Genomic DNA, 21,526 nt, shown 5'->3' with positions numbered 1-21,526 from the left:
AGATCCGTCACCCCCAACGTCGAGATTGAACTCCAAGCAACCTACGCCTTCTCCTTCCTTCTCTCGATCCTTAACAACATATCTTCCCAGAACCCTACACCGCCCTTGACAACGAACCGTCCTCGATGTTGCCTATTAACCACAGGCCTGTACATCCTGAAGAACTGCAACGGTGCTTTGTACAACTCCATGAGCGCGATATCTTTTCCCAGACAAACACGCGCTCCATACCCGAACGCCATATTATACTTGTTGTACAACTTCACGCTCTCTTCATCACCCAACCACCTCTCCGGCCGAAACTCACACGCATCGAGCCCGTATATATTCCTATCGCGATGAACAAGCCAAGGATTACACGTAATCTCCGTATGGGGCGGGACGAATTTACCATCCAGGCGAAGCCCAGCTGGCCCGACGAGCCTCGGAAAGATATTGGGTGCCGACGGACACAACCTATAGCAATCAGCCCCCTTCACCAATAATAGTCCCCGTCCACTCACCGCATACTCTCCTTCACACAAGCAACATAGTACGGACAATGCGTCAAAACCTCGTCATACTGCGGCATCTCGCTCAGCACCCCCTTCTCGCTGCACGTGTCGATTTCCGTCATCAGCTTCGTGTACACGGTAGGATTACCCATGATATACGCCATCATAGCTTGGAACGCCGTCCCCGTTGTGTCTGCACCTGCCAACAGCACGAGCAGTATCTCAGCCTTGATATACTCAATACTAAGCGGGTTCCCAGCGTCATCCCGCGCATCGATAAACGTCTGTAATAAATCCACGCGCTCGATCTTTCCCTCTTGTACATCTTTCAGACGTTGTGAAAGTAGCGTGTCGCGGAACCGCATGAGCGTGCCTATCCCGCTATTATCAGTCGGCTTCGCAACGAGGTATTTTCCCAGGGGCGTTTTCTTGATAAAGTTTGTGAAAGGCCAGAGCCGCGCCATGAGGCCGAAGGGGAGGAGCCCGTCGTGGAAACCTTGGATTAGGCCGCCTACGTCGGTCCCGCTTTCGATGAAGCCGAAGGGCGCGCCGAAGCCGATTTCGCTGATGATGTCGTAGGCCATGTAGACGGCCCAGGGCGCGAAGTCGAATTCTTGATCTACATTGAGTCCTCGTTAGTACGCGCGTGTGGAGGGGGTATACCATAGCAATTCGTATAGATACGCACTTTTCTCCGCAAAAAGACCAGCTAGTCTCGCAAGCCACTGCGCGATACGCAAATCCACAAGCGGCTCCATCTTCTTAATATTACTAAATGCATACGGCCCCGCTGCTATCTTGCGGAAGTGCGCATGCACCTTGTGCTCCTTCATATTGAACAGACTCTCTTGTTCGCCGAAGCTGCCGGTGATGTAATGATTTGATTTATTCGCCTGGCGGCTGTATACCTCAGGTAGCTTTGTAGCGTCCGAGACAAGGAGCAGCGTGGGAGTGATGCGCAGCACGGGGCCATATTTCTTGTGGAGAGCGAGCTCGAGCTCGCATTCGTCGCCGAGGATGTTGTGGTATGCGATCCAGAGGCGGGTGACGGAGGCCCAGAAGGGGCCTGGGAAGTCGGCAAGGGGGTGGAAGAAGCGGTAGTGGATTATTTGGTAGGTGAATGACAGGATGGGCAGAGAGATAGCGAAGAGGAGGATGTTGAGAGGTGTGAGGGAGGCAAGTAGATGGGGTGTCTCTGCTGCGGACGACATCGTGTTCTAAGAATGGTCGACCAAGGGTCGGGAAGAGGATTGAGTGGCGTCCTTACATATACCTATACCTATGACACGGAAGCGTCTAGCCGCTGTGTGCTTGTGACTACGCGTAAGTCTGCTAGGAAGCTGCGCTGCGCTGTCTTCGAAGCTGGCGTTATCTCCTTCATATTCCCCGCGGACTACTACTTCTTGCGACCAATTCGCTCCAGCTAACCCATACTAAAGGCTGGGGTACTGCCGTTCCAGTCTGTTCTTGGCATGGTGTTGCAAGTGCATCCACGATGCTAGTGGATACGGCAAAACATTTCCCTGTTTACCCCACCTACATCCTAGTTCCGCGACGTCTCGACCGAAGCTACTGTAACGTTGTAAAGATAAGAATGGGCGCGTTTGCAGAGCACACATTGTATCATGGTGCAGTTGTTGTGCGTATGTTGATACCGACTTGGTCGACGATGGGCTAGAGGGATTAAGAGCCTTACACCGGTACGTCAGCAGAGTGTTGGGTTGCTGTGACATGTGTTAATCCACGTTAAGAAATGCGATGTATGTGTTGTGGATCAAAACTGTACGTATTGAGGCAAGACTGCGTAGACATGTGATGTGTACCTGCTACCGTCGATAGAGCCCGTACTGGCGAACAGCATATTTTGAGAACCCTAGTTACAAAATGATGGCGCGGCTTCCAGTGTGCTAGGCGGCATAATATAGAAACATGCACTTTGGAAGATCCAGAGAATGGACACTTGCTCGGAGAGTTGTAAGACGACATTGTTTATATTTGACCATGAACAGATTCAATTGTCTAGATTCACGTCAGCTTCGATCGAGGCACCTCATCCTCACGCCCCTCAGTAACAGCCAATGCACTTTCTTCATCGATTTGAAAGTCTGCCATCACCCCATAATGGTCCGTTACCCACTCCTCCTCCCCAGCATCCCTCATCTCCTTTCTCTCATTCTCTGCAACCCTGACACCTACGCCTATACGTTCGAACTTCTGCGGCATGATTCCTCCCGTGAAGAGGATCTTGTCCATGCGACTACATCCAAATCTTTCACGAAGCGCTTGAGGGACCTGGTAGCCCCACGTGTACCCATCATCGCTATCTTCTTTACCGCCGAGTTCTAGGTATACATCCTTGAGGTTATTGTCAGAGTGCAACGTCCAATCGAAAGGCTGAATGGCGTTCAAATCACCGGCAAGTAATCCCGCTGCAACAGAAGACTCATGCAAATAAGGCGCAGCGGCATGAAGCTGGAGCGGTCTAACGGGAGGGTCTGCAACAAGCGATTCGAGGTGTGCGTGTTGCAAAGTCTCAGAACCTTTCCTTCGCCCTGCTCCGCAAGCGCAAGGTCGACGAATAGTCCATCGCGGTCGAACTTACTAATCCAGGGGACCCGAAACACTCGACTGATGCTCAGACGCCGGTCGATGAGTGTGTTCGTCCCGTAGAGTGGACTTAGCCAGTTGCGCTCGTTGAGATCTGTGATGTAGAAGCGTCGTTGTATGAACGGCGTGTCGCGGATTTGCTTCATGTCTGACTGGCTCATCTCTTGTAGGAAGATAACAATAGGCGTCTCATTATTTGTGCTTTCGACTAGGGTGGAAAGATGTTCAAGCGCGGCGCTCATGCGTTCTTCCGCAAAGCCGATGAGCATATCGATGTTCCATGATATCAAGCGGACGGTCCTTGAAGAAGGTGATTGACTTTGTGAAGAGCGTTTAAGAGTGGAGACAACCCAGGCTGAGCCATTGTAGTGGTGGAATGGCTGCGGTCGAGGCTTGTAGTATGCATCTTCGACCTTTTGGGCGGGTCCAGACGTTAATGCTTTCTTCAAGGCTTCAAGAATGGCCTTTGGCGTGGTTTTTGAAGCACTCATTCTGGAGGCACATCCGTATGGAGAGATCAAGGAGGAGAGTGTGCGATCTTTTGAAGAGGCGGAGCTTGAACATGGCTATTGCTGCTTACGCGGGGTACCTGGGGGACACGCCGGGACAGGGCCAAGTCTAGAATATTACACGAAGATGCAGTGATCCGCAAAGGACTCGAAAGAAGTGTCAATTAAAATATAAGACTCGGGCGTACATGTTGGAGACGCAGGCTATGACCTTACGATATGCGAGTATTCGGAATGACCAAGTGCCCACGTGGAAGGCGCTGCACGTGATGTGCACAAGGGACCCCTGCCCAATCGGTTCGCGTCGTGGATAGTTTCGCGACTGGCAACATTGACGTCTCGAGCTCCCAGAGATGCGCCCCTCGCAACAGCTGCACCCCGCCGATAACAATCGCTTTTATCAATCCACCTGAACATTCACAAACCTTACTTTAATTCGTAATCGCCCGCACCGAGCCTCGCAATGGGCTCCCGACTTCACAATGCCCCCATAGTCCTCGACAATGGCAGCGGAACTATACGCGCAGGCTTCGCCGGCCAGGACCTACCAAAATGCTTCTTCCCATCTTTTGTCGGCCGGCCGAAACACATACGAACAATGGCAGGTGCGCTGGAAGGCGACGTGTTCATTGGACCACAGGCACAACAGTATAGGGGGCTTTTCAAGATCAACTACCCATTAGAGCACGGCATTGTCACGGACTGGGACGACATGGAGCGAATATGGCAATACGTATATACGGAAGAGTTGAAGACCGTTAGTGAAGATGTAAGTAGATGCGACAGCTCTGCGTTGTCATGTTTTGGCGGGCCCCGCTAACGGTTGTCTGCAGCATCCCGTGCTCCTCACAGAACCGCCGTTGAACCCTCGGGAGAACCGCGATACGGCCGCACAGATACTGTTCGAGACGTTTAATGTGCCTGCTCTGTACACGTCGGTGCAAGCCGTCCTCTCGTTGTATGCATCAGGAAAGACGACCGGTATAGTCCTCGACTCTGGTGACGGTGTGTCGCATGCGGTGCCTGTGTTCCAAGGCTTTGCTATTCCCAACAGCATTAGGCGGATTGATGTAGCGGGCAGGGACGTCACCGAGCACATGCAACAGCTGCTACGAAAAGGTGGGCGGGTGTTTCACACAAGCGCAGAGAAAGAGACGGTCAAGGACATCAAGGAGAAGGCTGGCTACGTCGCATTGGACCCCGCAAAGGAAGAGAAGGAATGGTCAGGCGCGGCGCGGTCGGACAACAAGAGCATTGAGTACACTCTACCAGACGGACAGAAGCTCAAGGTAAGTGACAATGGAGTCAGATCGTCGATTTTGACTAACAGACCGTAGGTTGGCGCGGAACGTTTCCGAGCACCGGAGATTTTGTTCAATCCCGAGATCATTGGTCTTGAGTACCCTGGCGTGCACCAGATCGTGGTCGAGGCCATTCACCGGACGGACATGGACCTGCGGAAAGCGCTCTACGGCAACATCGTGCTGTCTGGAGGGTCCACGTTGACAAAGGGCTTCGGAAACAGACTGCTCCACGAGGTGCAGCGGTTGGCGGTGAAGGACATGCGCATCAAGATCCTCGCACCCCCTGAGCGGATATACACTACGTGGACGGGCGGCAGCATTCTTGCGGGTCTGAGTACATTCAAGAAGGTGAGGGATTTCGTCATGTCATATCATGTGGAGCTGCGCTGACACAAAGTGCAGATGTGGGTTGAAAAGGATGAATGGCAGGAGAACCCGGACATCATCCACACCAAGTTCGCATAGGCGACGCGTTGTGGTCTCGGAGGCTGCCATTTGCTCGCCCCCTTCTCCGCATCCTTCGCCGGTCTCCCGCCTCCACATCCACCTAGACGCTGTTCGGGGCGCTTGCATGACGCTCGGACGGCCGTGTTAGTCATGGAATCGGACTGCGCTCCCGGTGACCACACCAGCCCTTGTATTTTGGGAACGCCGAGGAACAGTAGGATCGACCTGGCGGGAGTGCTAAGAAGTGGTTTGTTTCCCCGCATTTGGTCAACCGTGGTCAACCGCGCTGGTGGTTCCGGTCCCTGTTTCTTTTACTTAACTGTACTCATCATGGACGCGTGTATTGCGCGTAGAGTGGATACCGCGGATCGGCAGAGTGTTGCAAAGCATGAAAGGCGTTTTGTGCTCATCGGATACCCTGTGATTTTGTAGCGTCGTCACGACATCTGGCAGATGTACGCTGGCAGTAGAAGCGTACATAGTTTGGTAATGCCACATGTACAAAGGAGTACGGACCACATAGTCGGTGAGGACAGCAGGTCCAGAGTGCAGATCCAAGCCTGTGCGCCAAGGATCGTGAGTCTTGGACCTCAGGGGGGATGGCCCGGTGACTGTGGTGTTGTGGACTGAGTGATGCGTTGTAACAACGGCGCAAGGTCATGCAGACACGCGGCGGCTTCATTGAACGGCAGCGCTGCGATTCGCAGGCAGAGACGACAAAGGGGAGCATCATTTCGGCGTCAAAGTGACATGGCACCAGGGGTTCTACCTCGTGACTGACGACGAAGCGAATCGCCTCCGCCAGACCCAAGCCTCACGATGCTCGACGTCATGCGCTGCGCTGGATCGAGCGCGGATGCCGATGGAATTGCGAGAGAAGCTTTCCCAGCGCGCGCGTTCGCGGCCAACGGAGCGCCGGAGATGCTGTTCCTGCAGCAATGTCTGGGGTTGCACGATGCGTGGTGTAACGGCAATCTGTGTGAATTGACGCTGCACAAACAAAGAAGCTCGAAAGGCAACCTCCAGACTCGGACCGCCAGGAACAGAAGCTGGAACAGCAGAATCCGGGGGCGGGCGCCAGGCACGGCAGCAAGACGAAACAAGGCGACTCAGGCGCAGGAAAATTTGCGCTTGGTGGAGACGCCGGCACGATGGTGATTCTGACGCTGCAGACGACGACGATGGCGGCGCATGGCGAAATTGACGCTGCAAATTTTCAAGTAGTTTCTGTTACCCCCAGGAAACGCCGGCGAGCCAGTCGCGTAGCCGCACATCAGTCAGGTGGCCCCAGGGGTCCTCGCTATTACGCTATTGCTTGAGCACCGCAGCGAGCCTTTGTTCGCGCTTTCAGCACGCATGACCACAGCCCTGCCGTTAACTGCAAAGTGCACCGCTGAGGCCGCCGCCGAGTGGAACGTGCTGGACGGATGATGAATCTGCGGCTGCCAGAGATTTCTGCGCGTGTTGCCTGGCCCGGCTTTGCTTGGGGAGCCACGCCTCGTTTGAGGACTTTGCTGTCATATAAAGCTGCCCGCCCTAACACATCGTGAACCAGCACAGCAACATCGAAGTCACACCACTGAACCATACAAGAGTCAGGCACGCCCTCACTTGGAAGAAATATACTACTACTACCTGGCCACTCGACTTTTCCTCTACCCCCACTCAACCACAACCAACATCCTCCCGCCACCAAACTTGAACCTCACTACACAATCAAAACATCCAAAATGCCCTCCTACCACATCACCGAGCCCCACCCCTCCGCCTCCGCCTCCGTCTACTACGGCCGCGGCGGCGCCGGCAACGTAACCCGCATCCCCAAGAACGTCACCTCAGGCCCCGACGCCAGCGGCCCAGCCTCCCGTGTGAAGCTCAGCCCACCCCCCTCCAACGCGCTCTTTACCAGCGGCCGCGGCGGCGCAGGCAACATCCACCGCGAAAAGGAGCGCGCCATGTTCTCCTTCGACGAGGAGCTCGCGCAGCAGGAGCGCCTCCGCGAGCACGCCGCCCCCGTGTACCACATTGGGCGCGGGGGTGCGGGCAACCTCGTTGAAGAGCGCGGGAAGACGAGCCGTCAGAACAGCGCGAGTTCGAGTGGAAGTGTGGAGTCGGAGAGGGGCGTGAGGGGGAGTATCGAGGGGGCGTGGATGAAGGTTTCGAGGTCCTTCTCCCGCAACTAGGGGACGAACGGTTCGCCTTCCTTCTTCCATCCATCTAACTTCTCTGTACATTTTTCGGCATTCCGTCACTACGGAGTTCACCTTGGGAACGAGACGAGGATCGCCCGAGAGCTGGTCCTGACTCTCTCACATCACATCACATCACCACTTTGGCCGTGGGCATGCATTTCAGCAAGGCGTTCGGATTCCTAACGACGGACAAACATCACCACTTCACTTCCTCTCACATTTTACGACCACGACCATCCAAAAGTTTTGTTTTTATCATCTTTTTTGATTTACAACAACACACACACACACACACAACCATCGAGGAGTTTCACCCCGGGACCAAAAGTTACTTCTGTCTGTTCCTTTTGATACCCATATCTTCTCGCGAGAGGGCTGGCATGTCTATACGGCATTGCATTTGCATTTGCATTTGATTTGAACACAACCAGCGGCAGGCGAAGGATATACCCATGTGCCTTTGTGCCTTTCCGGTGAGGGCTAGGACGACATGTCCGTTATTTCTTGTTATTGTAGTTTTTCTATTATCTAGCATTGGGAGGCGAGGCGAGGCGGCGGAGAGGCTTCTCCCTCTCCTTTCCCATCGAATTCAAATCAGACTTGTTCAAAGAGATCTGTATAATTGATACTGTTTTTCATGCTGTGCAGAGATGCACCGTGAAGAGACGCGAATCCGGTTGAGGTGCTGTGCTATGGTACGATTCGCAGTTGGGGCAAACGCTTCTCCTCTCACTCTCTCTCCTTTCATCCATCCCTCGTGCCATCACATTTTCCAGAAGCATAGCTTAACCTACCTTGGCGCACGTCGCCCCGGCACCACGACCTCACCCACGCCGTCGTCCTGCCTCATTCGCGCTAAGCCCCTTCCGCACATCTTCACACACGTGCGCGTTCCTGATTTTAGCGCCAAGGATCAGCGCGTCATCGCAGATCCTTTGCGCCAAGCGAGAAAAGCGCCACAGATGGTGTGCTGTGGCGCAAACCGGCTGTCGGTTTTTTTGGCCAGGGCGAGGGCGAGGAAATTTCTGAGCGGGATGGAAGTGGAGAGGACTTTCCTCAACAGGATGTACTATGTAAGTGGAGAGGAAAATCCAGCGGGACCTGAGTGGGCGGTGGACGGGGCCGAGGGCATTGCATTGGCAAGGCGACGGGAGGGGAGGGAAGAGGTTGGATGACGTGGGGCTGCTGGCTGGCTGGCTGCGGCTAAGAATAGAGTGGGATGTTTACTTTTTTTGCTGGTTGTTTTTGCAAAACTGTGGGGTTTTGGGATGGGTTTTCAGGATGGGTCGTACAATCTTTTGTTGCGGACTTCACTCGTGGGTCATACAGGGGCAAGAGTTGTTGCAACTTTTTGAAAAGAGAGGAGTTGTTCGGGGGTTTGATACTGCTGCTCTATCTGCTTGCCACCTTATGATGTTGCATCGGAAGTCAGATCCCTTCTTCGTTCGAGAGTAGAGTAATGTAGTAAGTTGTAAGTGAAGATGCTGAGATTATGACCTGCAAAGTGTACCGAAGGACCTGCTCTGGTCGTGTTCTTGCGAAGAGACCTCAAGTCTACTTTCAATCTAAGCGTACTTCCATTCTAGACGCCGTGGTATGTCTAAAGGAGTGGTGAGAAATATTACAAGCCGCACGTGGGACGTAGAAGTTCAGGCTACGCCGCCCCCGGAGCTAACTCCTTGCCCTTGACGTTCACCCACTGGATCCCCAGCGAGCAGAACGTGGCCAGCGCAGAGATACCCGCACCCAAGTAGAACGGATCCAATAACGCTCTGTTATAACTAAGAAGCACCCCTGGCAGCTGCTCCGGCGTCACTGCAAGGTGCAATCTCGCGGTGCCGGCAGCTAGCAGCGCGCCCACATTCGCGTCCGGTGCGTTCTTGGCTAGTTGCTTCAGGAGCTGCTCGTTGAAGATGGTCTGGGATAGCGCAACGAAGAAGGCGCTGCCGAACATCTGGAAGAAGGTAACGATTGCGATGCCGACGGGGGTGTCAGCAGCGCTGAGAACCGCTTGGATGGCGACGAGCGGGCTGGTGACGAAGAAGCCGGAGCCGAGGCCGAAGATGACTTGGTATCCGATCCATTTTGCGCTGCCGGTGTCGATTTCGAAGGTTGTGAAGAGGCCGGAGCCTATGGCGAGGAGGATCGTCCCAATGATGATGAAGGGGTTGTAGTAGCCGAGAATGGTGATCAAGGCGCCGGCTCTGAGAAGATAGTTAGCTTTGGTGTAACAACGCGTTCTGGGGACTTACGCGACGGATGCGATGACCTGTGCAATCATGGAAGGCAGCAGGTTCACGCCTGACTGGACAGGAGAAACGCCTTTGATAGCTTGGAACCATTCGGGCATCCACGTGCCGAGCATGACCATTGTTCCCATGCTGGACATGGCCGTGAGACAAGCCCAGAACACTGAGCGCTGCAAGAATATCGGAGGCGGAATCATTGCTTCCTTACCCTTGTGCCACTGCCACAGTCCGAAGATGAGTACGAGTACGCCTCCGCCAACGAGCAGACCGACGATGCGTCCTGAGCTCCACGGGTAGGTCAGGCCACCCCACTGGAGAGCCATGAGAAGCATGATCACCGCCGGGATGAACAGGGCTGCTCCGATAAGATCGAGCCGGGCGATGCGATCTGTGAGTGGATCTAGCTCTGCTTTGCGGGTGGGCGGGCGGACTGGAATGAGAAGGCGGGTAAGTCATTGCTTTTGACACTTGTGCGGTGAGCAGCACTTACAGAAGAGAAATAGGACAGATGCAGTCGCTGCTCCAATAGGCAAGTTAATGTAGAACACCCACCTCCCTAAGCACAAAGTCAGTTTGGTCGAAATGTATGGATGACCTCATAGATGTAGAGGAGTCCCTCTTCTTCCAGCAAGATACATCCACGTTATATCTGGGGCTGACCTACATGACACATGCTGCGTGAAGGCACCGCCGACCAATGGCCCAACGACTACGGCGAGGCCGAACATCGACATTATGACCCCCGTGTACGCGGCTCGTAGACGAACACTGACAGCGACGGCAAGGATGGAGAGTGTCCCACTCATCAGGCCGGCTGCGCCCATGCCCGCAATGGCGCGGCCAACAATGAGCATAGTCGACGAGGTAGCAGCACCTGAGATGGCCGATCCAATCTCGAAGAGAAGGAGAAATGCCATGAAAGTCCACTACGAAATATTAATTTCCCACGCGCAATAGGCCTGTTTACGTCTGGACCTACCTTAAGAGAGAAATTTGAGTACAGCTTCCCCGAAAGCGGCTGCAGCGAGCACAGCGTAAGTAGGTACGCGCTCACATACCATCCGATGTCTGCGGTGGAGTGAAACTTTTCTGTGATTTCCGGAATGGCCACCGTGATAATGGCCATGTCCAAGGCCATCAGGAAACATGCCAGGCTGAGCCCCAGGATGAGAAGGTGTAGTTTTGCACCCGACATGAAGTGGTCTTCATCTTCTTCGATCGTCTCAGCAGGGCTGTCTTTGGGGGTGTCGACTGAGGTATCATCGCGATCGAGATCCTTCTCTTGCGGTGGAAGCTGTTCCTTTGTTGAAGAGTCCATGGCGAGGGCCTGTGAATCGATGATGTGTAGAGAATGCTCAGTGACTTGCCATAACCCTAGTGTCTGTCTCTGGGCTTCACCCAGTGTATATGTACGGAAGACCAAACATTAGCCCACCCGCGACTCTTCGTCCGGTGAGGGGAGAAGCAGCCATCCTTCGCACTCGTTTGACCATCGCCACTGATTTCCGCCGTGCGACAGGAGCAACAAGCCCACAGATTTCGCCTGACTACCGTGCCCTATGTGATGCCAGTATTTGATAGGCCCATGTTGCGATCAATGACTCCACGGGGCCTTTTGCGATGGACTAAGCCTCACCTCGTACTCTACATCGAAAATCAAACGGTATTAATACTGGGTTAGGGTAACTGAGCGGCTGTTTTGCGCCGTTCGCCGTGTGTAACAGTGTGTTCGAACGGAAGCGGGGGCTGAAGTTGCGCCTAGACCCGTCGGCTTTTTGGGCAAAAGATCGCTCCGTCCCCGTTCGGGGCCTGAGCTTCCCTCCTCCACGACGACATGACACCCATCATGCATCGACTTGTCCCATCCGCTTTGCAATTTAATTCACCTTTCCCGTCGGCAGAAACGCAGTTCGTCCAAATGAGAATTGTTTGATTCCTTTCGCGAAATATTGCAGCCTGAAGAGCAATCAAAGAGCACCCTACGAATCACACCAGAGCAGGACAGCCTTCAAGTAAGCAAGTATTGATACCATTCGCTCGCCTGGTGCTCGGAAATAGAGAAGTCTGTCCTGGCCTCGAGATGACCCAGGATGAGCTAAAGAAGCGGAGAGCCTGCCAGTCATGCACAAAAGCCAAGGCTAAATGCTCGCCTTTTGAGGATAGGCTTGACATTTGCTATCGATGCCAGAGGTTGAAGAAAGAATGTATCTTTGACGAGACCGTGAGGAAGAGAGGTCCGAAGAATCGTTCGTGAGTGCTCATGCTACGCCCCGTGCGTGCGTCTCTTGAGTGCTATTGTGCATCGATTGGCTGACTTCTCGATGAGACGCGTCAAACAGCTGGAACAGCGGGTCGATACCCTGATAGACCTATTAGCGAACGGCCAGACTCCCCAGGCCGGTCAGACTCCAGCAACAACTGGTGGCTCTAGCGCCTCCGCTCCCCTTCAGGGGGTTCACTTGCCACTTGCGACTCCTCCGGAAAGTGCCGCTGATGTCGAACGACCCTCTCAGAACTCCGAGCCGTGCTATGATACGCCAGCGCAGTCACCGGTAAGAATGCCCTGCTCAATCTTCTTAGTTAGCCACGCTTTGTGCAAGCTTATTCGAAAGTGCTTTTTCTCTTATGTAACAATGAGGCTGACATTCAAAAGGAAAAAATACCATACGCTCCTCCAGAACCTCCTTGCACAGTATATGATCCGGTCGATGCTGGTCATCTGGACGATAGTACGGCTGATTCTCTGATACAAGAGTACAAGGATTTGTATGCGTCTGCATTCCCGTTCGTTATCATTCCACCCTCCGTGAACGGCAAAGCGCTACGACGAAGTCAGCCTTTCCTTTTTCATGCTATCCTCACAGCAACCACTCATAGGAATGCTGGCTTGCAGCTCACGCTCGCAGCCAAGCTCAAGGAACAAATATCACTTCGCGTAATCAATTGCTCGCAAAAGACCTTAGAGTTGCTGCAAGGGATACTTGTGTTCACTGCATGGTATGGATCTTACCCTGATGCGATCACATTCGCTTCGCTAACGCAACGATTTGTAAAGGTACCACTTTTACTATGATCCTATCAAGCAACAACTAGCGACCATGCTACAGTTATGCGTTGCCATGCTCCAAGACCTTGGCTTTTGCAAAAACCCACAGAATGCAAAGAAGAAGATTACCATGGGCGGAGTCGGTGCCAATCTGTACTCTGTGCTATCGCTTGCGGAGAAACGGGCATTTCTTGGGACGTTCTACCTAGCTGCAAAGTAAGTCTGACTTCTCTGACCTTCTTTTGGACAGCGCGACCATTTACCCAATCTGCTCACATTAACATTACGTCCAAGAGTCCTAACACAATGCTAGTTTCGCACAGTCCTGGCGCAGACCGACAACACTGACGCACACTCGGTATATGGACCAGTGCTGCCAGCACCTGGCAGACTGTCAGGAGTATTCGACCGATGCGATCATCACACCGTTGATCCAACTCGGTGCGCTACTGTGCAGAGTTCACAACTACTTCTCTTACGATGACATTGAGAATGCGGACGTTAAAGGAGAAGCGCTGGTGCATTTATCTGTGGCCAATTTCGATCGAGAACTAGATCGTATTACCGAGTCAATTCCCCAGGCACTTATACAAAGTAATCGTAAGCACTACCCTTCACATCTACCGATCGTAATTTAATACTCATGTACTTAGCGACCCTACGGCTTAACATTCGCTTGGTAGACATGTGGATCTATGAGTGTGCCGTCCATGATTCGCTCTGGGCCACCTCAAGCGGGTGTTCAGCTGCTGTCATAACGGCAACTCGCTTAAAGACCCTGTATCGTTGTCTGAACGCCGTACAATCTTACATCAAGACCGTCCTCGCCGTCCTAGATACCTCGCTTCACCACCTTGGCTTCCCTTCGTGGTCAGCATGGTGTTATGCGTGTATCATTGCTTGCAAGCTTGTCTTTCTAACAGACGAGCGTGAACAACAGACCGAGATCAACGAGACCTTTGTCGAGGTCTTGAGACTTGTGATGGACAAGTCTCTGTTCTATGAACCCATACCGTGCTCATTGCCTGTAGAGGTCATCCCATCTACCTGGAACCCAATCTCCGTGGCAAGAGAAGGCGAAGTGCTGTCTCTATTCTATCAAATGTACAACAAGATGAAATTTTCACTTCCTCAAGATCCAAACAGGTTACCATATGACCACTGCAAGACCGACCCGCTGTCTAGGATTGCGTACTTCCAGAGAAACCTACTTTGCAGCTTCACAAAACGGCTGAATGAGCAAATCCCGAAGCTTGTCGGCCCGGACGATAACAACAGCTCCGTCAGAGAGACGAACGCAGTCGCTCTACGAGAGAATTGGGCCGCGCCACGAACGGACTACACGAAGCAAAGACAAGAGAGGGTCCGCATGCCGCTTCTGCAGAACCTCCATTTCAACTCGATGAACTTCGACAGCATTGCACCACCGGAGGATTCGATGCTGCATGACGGGACGTTCGAAGACTGGCTCTGGAATACAGCCATGGACGACTTCGCGATGCCGCCTCCGTGAGCAGCTTCAAGAACCGGGATCTCGGGGACATCGCACGGGTTCTGTAAAGAGCCGTACGCATGTGCCAGGTGCAGAGCCACGATTGACTGTCTGGGCCTCGCCGCTATCTTCACCGCTGCCCCCTCACCTCACCTCAGCTACCAAGCGTGCAATAGCGAAGGCACTCACTTGACAATCGTACGGACGGTGCCTTAGATCGTTTGTTGGCTTTTCAGACTCGTCACCTGTCGTTGCTTGGCAACTGCAGCTTGCCGCTATGTCGAGTGCGTTCCCGTCGAAACCACGCGTTGAAGGCCGAAGTGAAGGACGCGCCACCTATTCACGGGTGGGTCTCCTGCTTGAATATTACGGGCTTGCGCCGCCGTAAACAAAGCTATAGGTTTTGTCCCTCGCACTCCGCCTGCGACGCTTCTTTGCGGCCAATCCCAACTCCTTCCTCAACCACCGGAAGCTATATCACTCAATATCGATTTTGCTCGTCGATTTCTCCATCGGCGGGTTCACGCAGGCCTGCGCCGCCGTACAAAAGCTGTAGGTTCTGTCCCGCGCGCTCCCTCTTGCGACGCTCTTCTGCACCCAAACCCCAAACCCTCAATTAACCACAGCGGCTTCGTCTGCGATAATCATTCAATATCGATTTCGTTCGTCGTTTTTCCCATCAGCGAGATCACGCGGGCGTCGGCGATTATACTGCAACTAAGCAAGCTCGCACGCTTGCGTATATCAACCATACGCCTGCTTGCGGATAGGCAACTTTACCCAAAGACGCCTTTGGAAGGTCAGAAAGAAAGGGCAAAAACGAGACACATTCTCACCTCGGAAATAATGGTAGATCTATCAGGACCCGGCAATTGGATCTCGGCGCCGTCTCAGTCGATAGTGGATAACATCCCAGTCGAGGAGAGGTTCGTGCTGAAAGATATTCTCGAGCATAAGCTCCAGGGTATTCCTGCTGATCTCGTGCCTCTACCGCGATCGCTAGCTCAGAAGAAAGCGGGTACCGGCGACGACTCTTTCGAAACCGAGCATTTTCATAGATACCTTACGATCACCCAGGTCCTGGATCATGAGCCTAATGCCATCAACTTGCCGCAGTAAGTATTCGGAGAACTTGTATCAGTAATATTATCTGTCTCGCGCGATACTAAATTATCCAGCATTCCGTCTGACCTCCGCCTCGAATTCCTGCTCCGAAACCGAGTCACAATCGATGCACACTGCCGCCTCGCTATCAAAGACTCGGAGGAGCAGCACGTCGACATCACACGTGCAATCTACTTCTGGCGTCTAGACGGCTTGCACCAGTTCCAACGCTATCATGACTCTGCGCGTTGGAACATCGCCCTCTACGTGGCGCTGCTCACGGACGACCTATCTGATAATTCAGGCTATGTGAAAACGAAAGCTGCTCATGAATTCGCAATCGCTTACCTTGCCGCTGTTCTCGAGCATCACAACGATGCTGCAGTCTTTGAGAAGCGGGAGGCATTCATTAAGATGTGGAAGAGTACCCAATACGACTTCTTCATATTCAACTCGTCACAGAAGCGGCTCATGAAGAACGAGATGAAGCGCCTCGCCAAGGAGTGGCAGGTAGAGCTCCAGCGGATCCAAAAGGGGAAGGAACTGGGGAAGAATAACTTCGTGAGGGAAAACAACTACAATGCGAAGATTGCCAAGTTTGTTGGTGTATTGATACCTGGAGACCAGAGCCAACGTGGCCCGAACCATCGTACGCCGACCGAGACTATCGAGGAGCTGAAGACGCAGAATGACTTCGGCGCAGCTGATATGAAGAAGGGTGCGCTTCTGAAGGCTCTTAAAGACCGATCATCATACTACCATGTGCCAAAGCCCGCCGCGAAGCCGAAGGTCAAGCTTGATCCGCCGCAGATACCTATGGATGACGGAGTACTTGGCTTCCCTATAGAAGATGCAGCATTTCTCGAGGCGCAGAAGCCCAAGCCTGAGCCAGCGTCGACGGACTGGCCAGCACTGCATTTCCCTAAGCTCTCGCACCGGGTTGACGTGAATCAGCATGTGGAAGATGTCGTGGACCAGTACGCGGCTATCCGCATTTTGAAGCAGAGCAAACCTCGAGCAATGTTGGCGAAGCTTATGGACCTGTTTCCAGAGGAATTTCCCATTCAAGAGCCTTCTACCGCCGACGCTGCTGCAAGCCCTCCTCAATTGTTGCCGTCGGCAGCCCTCAAGTCTGCTCCCGTAATGCCGCCGACATTCGAGGACCTGGGTGCATGGGTAGCTAGCAACGTCGTGTGCCACAGGGCAAATGATGCTGATGGGCGTATTCCTAGCATCAACACATCGTCTATCTCCCAGGACAATCTGCAGACAACCTCCGCAAAGCGGATCCGGGAAGGGGACAGCAGGGAGATGGACGAGCCCAATGAGAAGCGTACCAAGTCAGAAGAGGAGTCTGTCGCTCGCCCAGCGCGGTCCCTCTTCCTCCCTGTTGATGAATCTCTTCTTCATCCACAGACGACCTGGCAGATACCCGCCGACCTGCCCGCCACGGCCTCAACGACCCCACTCTCCGGGGGCGACAAGCAGAAGCCGAGCAAGCCCCTCTTTGGCGGACGCGACTAAGTGTCGTCACGAGTATGGCCCTGTAGGATTGTGGTGGATCGGGTCACACGACGGGTACATACAGACCGAGAAGCGGTAGCATGCTATGGGGCGAAGAAGCACGGTTGAAGTGCCCCAGGACACACCTTGCACAGAGTGATATGCCTACTAAGCTCTGCCCTGGGGCTATGTTTGTATAACCTTGAATTTTACGGATAATGAAACGATCGGCATGATTGACCGACAGCGAAGTATAGTCACGAATCAATGCAAACGATAATGTATAACCATCTTTCTAGAGTGGCGTCAAGTATCCTCCGAAGGATTGGTTCATCATCCCAGTACCTGCAGCCCTTTTCCATCACCGCCATTCATCCATGTCTCAGCTTTTCGCATACTGCTTCTATGAGATGCTGACCTAGGTGCCTCTTTCGCTTGAGAAAAAGTCTAGAAGCAAGACAGTACCGCCGGGTATGTATCCCACGCTCGGTAGATTTCTTCACTTATACCTTGGGGGCCTTGCAGCAGTACATGCTTAGTCTGACAGTAGGCTTACGGGTGCATCTGCTTCCATATCAACCTTCCCTATAGGTACAAGAGCGCTCATCTGACGCAAGGCACGAATGCTGCCGCGGGAAGTCAGGTACCAAAAAGCAGAACAGGTAGGTGCGTGGGTACGTCGACGTCGGCAGATTCCCCGTCTCTTCAACAGGCGAAGAGTCCGACTGTTGATGCCCCATCGGCTACCCCGATCGTGTGCGCCTGCGCTCAGCCTTGCGCAAAGACTTCAGGGACAAGCAGTTACCTATCTCCTCCAAAGTCACTAGTATAACGATAGTTCCACAACCTTTGACAAACGGCACGTAGTCGCTCCCCTCTCAATATCCGGAACTGAAAATGTTTTAAGTTTCGGGCATCGAGATCCGGGATGATGGTACCGATATTTGGATTGCACTGTGCAATGTACGTCGAGCGGTCGCTTGTCTTGTAAGAAACGCGACCAGCGTCTCGGTACCTACAACGTCCAACTGCAGCGACTGTGCATGCGCCTGAACTACATGTTCGTCGTACTAGACACCGCAATCAAAAGAAGCATAGATCCATGTCCACCCACGCCCGTGCAACTCACGCATCACGTGACTCTCTCTCCCTCCACCCAACCCACATCTATATCATCCCACGATCTCTTTAACCAGCCTATCTCCTGTACATACGCAACACAGCCTCAAACCACGAGCTCGACACCTTAGTCCCACTTTCCTTCCCTTTGCTTTCGCAAGCGTCGTGGTACGCCTTCCTAACCCGGCTAGCACGCTTGTAAGCTCCAGCCCTCGGCCCGTGCAGCTATTTTCGGACTCCGAACCGAATCACAGCGAGAGCTTTGCAAGTCCGTTCGGGGAGCGAAAGGAAGGTTCTGCTTTGGTAGTGGGGAGGAGAGCGGTGGGGATGGTGGACGTGATGGGATGAGATGAAGGGTGGGTGGTTGGTGAAAGGGAAGGGAAGGGAAGGACGCATGATGGGTAGGAGGTCGTGTGTTTACATTGGAAATGCCTGGCAAACCATCTATTCAGAACTGCAGTGAGTACACACATCCAGATGTGCGCGGTCTACGGTGCGCCTGCCTATCGGTACCTGAGTATACATACCATACCAAGTATAGCCCATCCCCATCCATCCTATAAGCGAACGCCCCATCCGCTGCCTCACATCTCCTCCTCCATTAGTTCGTAGTCTATACATTTCCAGCAGGCGCGTCTGAAACTAGCCTCTCATTGCTGGCGTCATTCCTCCCAGCCGCTGCGCTCCTTCGAAAGCAAGGATGAAGCGAAAGCTAGCTGCCGAAAGCTGCGTGGATCTCCCACCGCATGGTTAGCGAGCTTGTTCGGCCAAACTAATGGTGCATCTCGATCTATGGATATGCACGGCATCGAGATTCGCGAAGGGGGTAGGGAGTATGGCATTTCGAGGAAGAAGTTGGGGTGTTTGGCGCAGGGAGGACTGCGTGTTGCGTGGGGAGGTCATCGTGCGATGGGATGCAGTAGTGCTTCTCTTGTGTGTGCGAGGATGCGGATGATGCGAGTCTCAGACGTGAGAGGTGCTGTACAGTGATGTGACCACGCAGTGTGAGCTGTTGGCTTGTCGGTTGGTGACAAGGCACGTTAATGATAGCCTTGTCGAAGTTGGGAATGGAACCTTATGTGCGAACGCAGTGTAGCACTGGTCTTCAGCGTGCACTGAAAACTTGTTAGCGAGTATGCATAGTGGAAAGACTTGGGCAGTGGCAGAGAATGGAAAAAGTGCAATTTGAAAGAAGTTTCGAGAGCATGTGTACCCAAGAAGTTGATTTGAAAGAAGCCTAGAAGGGTGCTGATAGGGCAAGGAAGTAGCTTGTTACAGCCCAAGTTAGCGATCGACTGCGCGAGATATAATCATTAACCATCGAATGAGTGCGATATCAAGTTATGCTTTCGAAATATAACGTTCATCTATTTTTTGTGCTTCTAAAATGCTCTAGGAGGTTTCTTGGGGACCTTTGGGCTAGGTAACGGTGGGTAGTACTTTTTGTAGTACTGCCCCTCTCCCCCTTGGTCCTTCAGATAACTTTCCTCGGGCACGCTGATGACTTTAGATCTTTTGAATATGTAGTCCGAAGGCGGTCTCCTGCTCTGCTGGCTGTCCGTCCTATCGCTCACGCTGCTATCCGTGTCCCAATCTATCATCGGCAGGACGCCCACTTCGGATAGCGACTTGGGGATCTCAGGGATCTGAGGGATGCCTCGCGAATTGCGAACTGTGCTGCGTGTGCTGCGGACTGTAGATTTCCGCCTAAGACTAGCCGAGCGTGAGGCGCTGGTGGGTATCTCAACAGTGCGCATGAACACGTCCTTCGGCGGCTCTGGACTGTCTCTTGGTGTCGCAACGTTCACGGGGAAGCGGTTGAATTGGGGCGATGTGAGGTGTGTGGATGCTCGATCAAGCCCCCAAGTCGCCAGCGGCGCGCAGTATACCTCTTCCTTCTCTTGCTTGATGGGCATATTGGACGACTGCGATGACATCGAATCAAAGTGCCTCTGTCCGACGAAGCGCGATAATATGCTTATCTTCTCGCGGCAAGTCGATTTGCTGATATCCGGGCTCTTGATGAGACCAGCAAGCATCTTGACTATGAAAGGGTGCAGGCTAGGGAGGCAGGCGGTGATGACGGACAGGTTCTGCGCGATCTGAATACAGAGCACGGTACGCCAATAGTCGTAAGTGACGTCGCCAGTACCACGTTGGTTAAAGAAGTGTAGCTGCGCGGCAACAGCGGCAACAACGCTGCAGGGTTGTTAGCGGTGAAGACTGAAGCTATTCTGGGCGGACACGTACCTCAGGCGAGATAAAAATAATAGCGAAACAGACATGCGCCGGCCAGCGGAGGTTCGGACGTTCCATATGCAAAGGGGTATCGAGATTAGAAGTATTTCAACAACAATATTCGTGCTTCCGACGTAGTTGACCCAGTAAGAAACGTTGATGCATGTCTCTCCGTTGCCCCACTGCCACGGATTGGGCAGTGAGCATGCAAATGCAGCTACAAGGACACCACTAACTGTCCAGAGGGTTGTGAATGCAGCGAAGATGAGAGCCGTGATGCGTGCCGTCGAGCCGGGAAGAATGTCTTTGATGAGCAAGCATAGAGATATCCTAGCGCAGCCCATGTTCGCAATGTAGAGTATACAGCCGGCATACTCAGTCTGTTCGAGTCAGGATACCGTCAGAACTATGATTACAACAAACTCACCTTCTGGAATATAATGAATTGATTCGCGCTAAGGTCGCTTCGGCGCTGGCCCAGGGCCTGTATTGATTCCACGGACACGGCAATGGTTTGACCGATGCTAAACAGCTATTTACGTCAGTTTTGCATTGGCAGAGGTTGGCTTCTACTCACGAATGCCAGAACAATGAAAAGATCATGGAGCCCAAATCGACGCGTCTTGTCTTTAATCGAAAGCCTCATCGTGAATCTCGCTGTGAGGACGCATATCGCGACGACTGTCAACAGCCAAGACACAATGTTGATGACAGTGCCGCGGTCTCCCATGGGGGCTGTCCGCCTCTTCTCCAATATGTCCACCACATGGTCCATGTTGGATTGTCGTCGCTGTAAGAACGTTTGTCGACGACAAGGCTAAGCGTTCGAGATCATGTGAGGGCTGCGCACCGGCCCACACGGCCAGCGAATTCGACGTGAGTTGACAGCGCAGACGCTGGGGTCTATGGGAGCTTTAGATAGATGCTGCGTAAGGCGCTCGGATCGAAGCGCGCAACCAGATGTACGCCGCGGGGTAGGTGTAGGATCCGGCAGTGGGAGCTTAATTGGCTTATTGAATTCAGGACATTGGACGGTTACAGGATGCATGGGGGCTGTGGGTGATCCCGACGCCAGACAGGGCTGCGTTGTAGAAGCCCGAAGGCGCCTTTTGCACGTGTACCACGTAATTATTGGGAACACGAGCCTTTTGGGAATAATTGTGGGTTTACCGAAGCATCGACTCATCTCATCGTGGCAGAGCTCATGGTGGCCGACACAGCC

General features: G+C 53.2%; 8 protein-coding genes across 8 annotated transcripts; 4 read left to right on the top strand and 4 right to left on the bottom strand.

The window, feature by feature from the left end:
- Positions 1–499: 499 nt before the first annotated feature.
- N0V89_009009 (uncharacterized protein) lies at positions 500–1,705 on the bottom strand (the record flags this gene model as incomplete). The annotated part of the gene is made up of 2 exons (XM_056217762.1): positions 500–1,113; positions 1,183–1,705. The coding sequence occupies 2 exons, from the start codon at positions 1,703–1,705 to the stop codon at positions 500–502; spliced, it is 1,137 nt and encodes a 378-aa protein (XP_056069318.1).
- An 814-nt stretch (positions 1,706–2,519) lies between these two features.
- N0V89_009008 (uncharacterized protein) lies at positions 2,520–3,592 on the bottom strand (the record flags this gene model as incomplete). The annotated part of the gene is made up of 2 exons (XM_056217761.1): positions 2,520–2,936; positions 3,035–3,592. The coding sequence occupies 2 exons, from the start codon at positions 3,590–3,592 to the stop codon at positions 2,520–2,522; spliced, it is 975 nt and encodes a 324-aa protein (XP_056069317.1).
- Positions 3,593–4,073: 481 nt separating this feature from the next.
- Positions 4,074–5,379, top strand: ARP1 (centractin- actin- protein of the dynactin complex; the record flags this gene model as incomplete). The annotated part of the gene is made up of 4 exons (XM_056217760.1): positions 4,074–4,379; positions 4,444–4,899; positions 4,948–5,262; positions 5,317–5,379. The coding sequence occupies 4 exons, from the start codon at positions 4,074–4,076 to the stop codon at positions 5,377–5,379; spliced, it is 1,140 nt and encodes a 379-aa protein (XP_056069316.1).
- Positions 5,380–7,091: 1,712 nt separating this feature from the next.
- On the top strand, positions 7,092–7,544 carry N0V89_009006 (uncharacterized protein; the record flags this gene model as incomplete). Its single annotated transcript, XM_056217759.1, has 1 exon — positions 7,092–7,544. One exon carries the CDS (start codon positions 7,092–7,094, stop codon positions 7,542–7,544), a length of 453 nt encoding a protein of 150 aa, XP_056069315.1.
- A 1,663-nt stretch (positions 7,545–9,207) lies between these two features.
- On the bottom strand, positions 9,208–11,120 carry N0V89_009005 (uncharacterized protein; the record flags this gene model as incomplete). Its single annotated transcript, XM_056217758.1, has 5 exons — positions 9,208–9,757; positions 9,806–10,232; positions 10,293–10,358; positions 10,467–10,728; positions 10,782–11,120. The coding sequence occupies 5 exons, from the start codon at positions 11,118–11,120 to the stop codon at positions 9,208–9,210; spliced, it is 1,644 nt and encodes a 547-aa protein (XP_056069314.1).
- A 1,780-nt stretch (positions 11,121–12,900) lies between these two features.
- N0V89_009004 (uncharacterized protein) lies at positions 12,901–14,361 on the top strand (the record flags this gene model as incomplete). Its single annotated transcript, XM_056217757.1, has 3 exons — positions 12,901–13,064; positions 13,162–13,448; positions 13,595–14,361. The coding sequence occupies 3 exons, from the start codon at positions 12,901–12,903 to the stop codon at positions 14,359–14,361; spliced, it is 1,218 nt and encodes a 405-aa protein (XP_056069313.1).
- Positions 14,362–15,186: 825 nt separating this feature from the next.
- Positions 15,187–16,968, top strand: N0V89_009003 (uncharacterized protein; the record flags this gene model as incomplete). The annotated part of the gene is made up of 2 exons (XM_056217756.1): positions 15,187–15,455; positions 15,519–16,968. The coding sequence occupies 2 exons, from the start codon at positions 15,187–15,189 to the stop codon at positions 16,966–16,968; spliced, it is 1,719 nt and encodes a 572-aa protein (XP_056069312.1).
- Positions 16,969–19,448: 2,480 nt separating this feature from the next.
- Positions 19,449–21,079, bottom strand: N0V89_009002 (uncharacterized protein; the record flags this gene model as incomplete). Its single annotated transcript, XM_056217755.1, has 4 exons — positions 19,449–20,265; positions 20,317–20,684; positions 20,732–20,836; positions 20,882–21,079. 4 exons carry the CDS (start codon positions 21,077–21,079, stop codon positions 19,449–19,451), a joined length of 1,488 nt encoding a protein of 495 aa, XP_056069311.1.
- Positions 21,080–21,526: the final 447 nt, after the last annotated feature.

The sequence above is a fragment of the Didymosphaeria variabile genome (assembly GCF_027946475.1).
Source record: "Didymosphaeria variabile strain IMI 356815 chromosome Unknown scaffold_6, whole genome shotgun sequence".
Taxonomy (NCBI): domain Eukaryota; kingdom Fungi; phylum Ascomycota; class Dothideomycetes; order Pleosporales; family Didymosphaeriaceae; genus Didymosphaeria; species Didymosphaeria variabile.
Note: the sequence above shows the minus strand (reverse complement) of the source record. Positions and strands in the feature narration are given on the sequence as shown.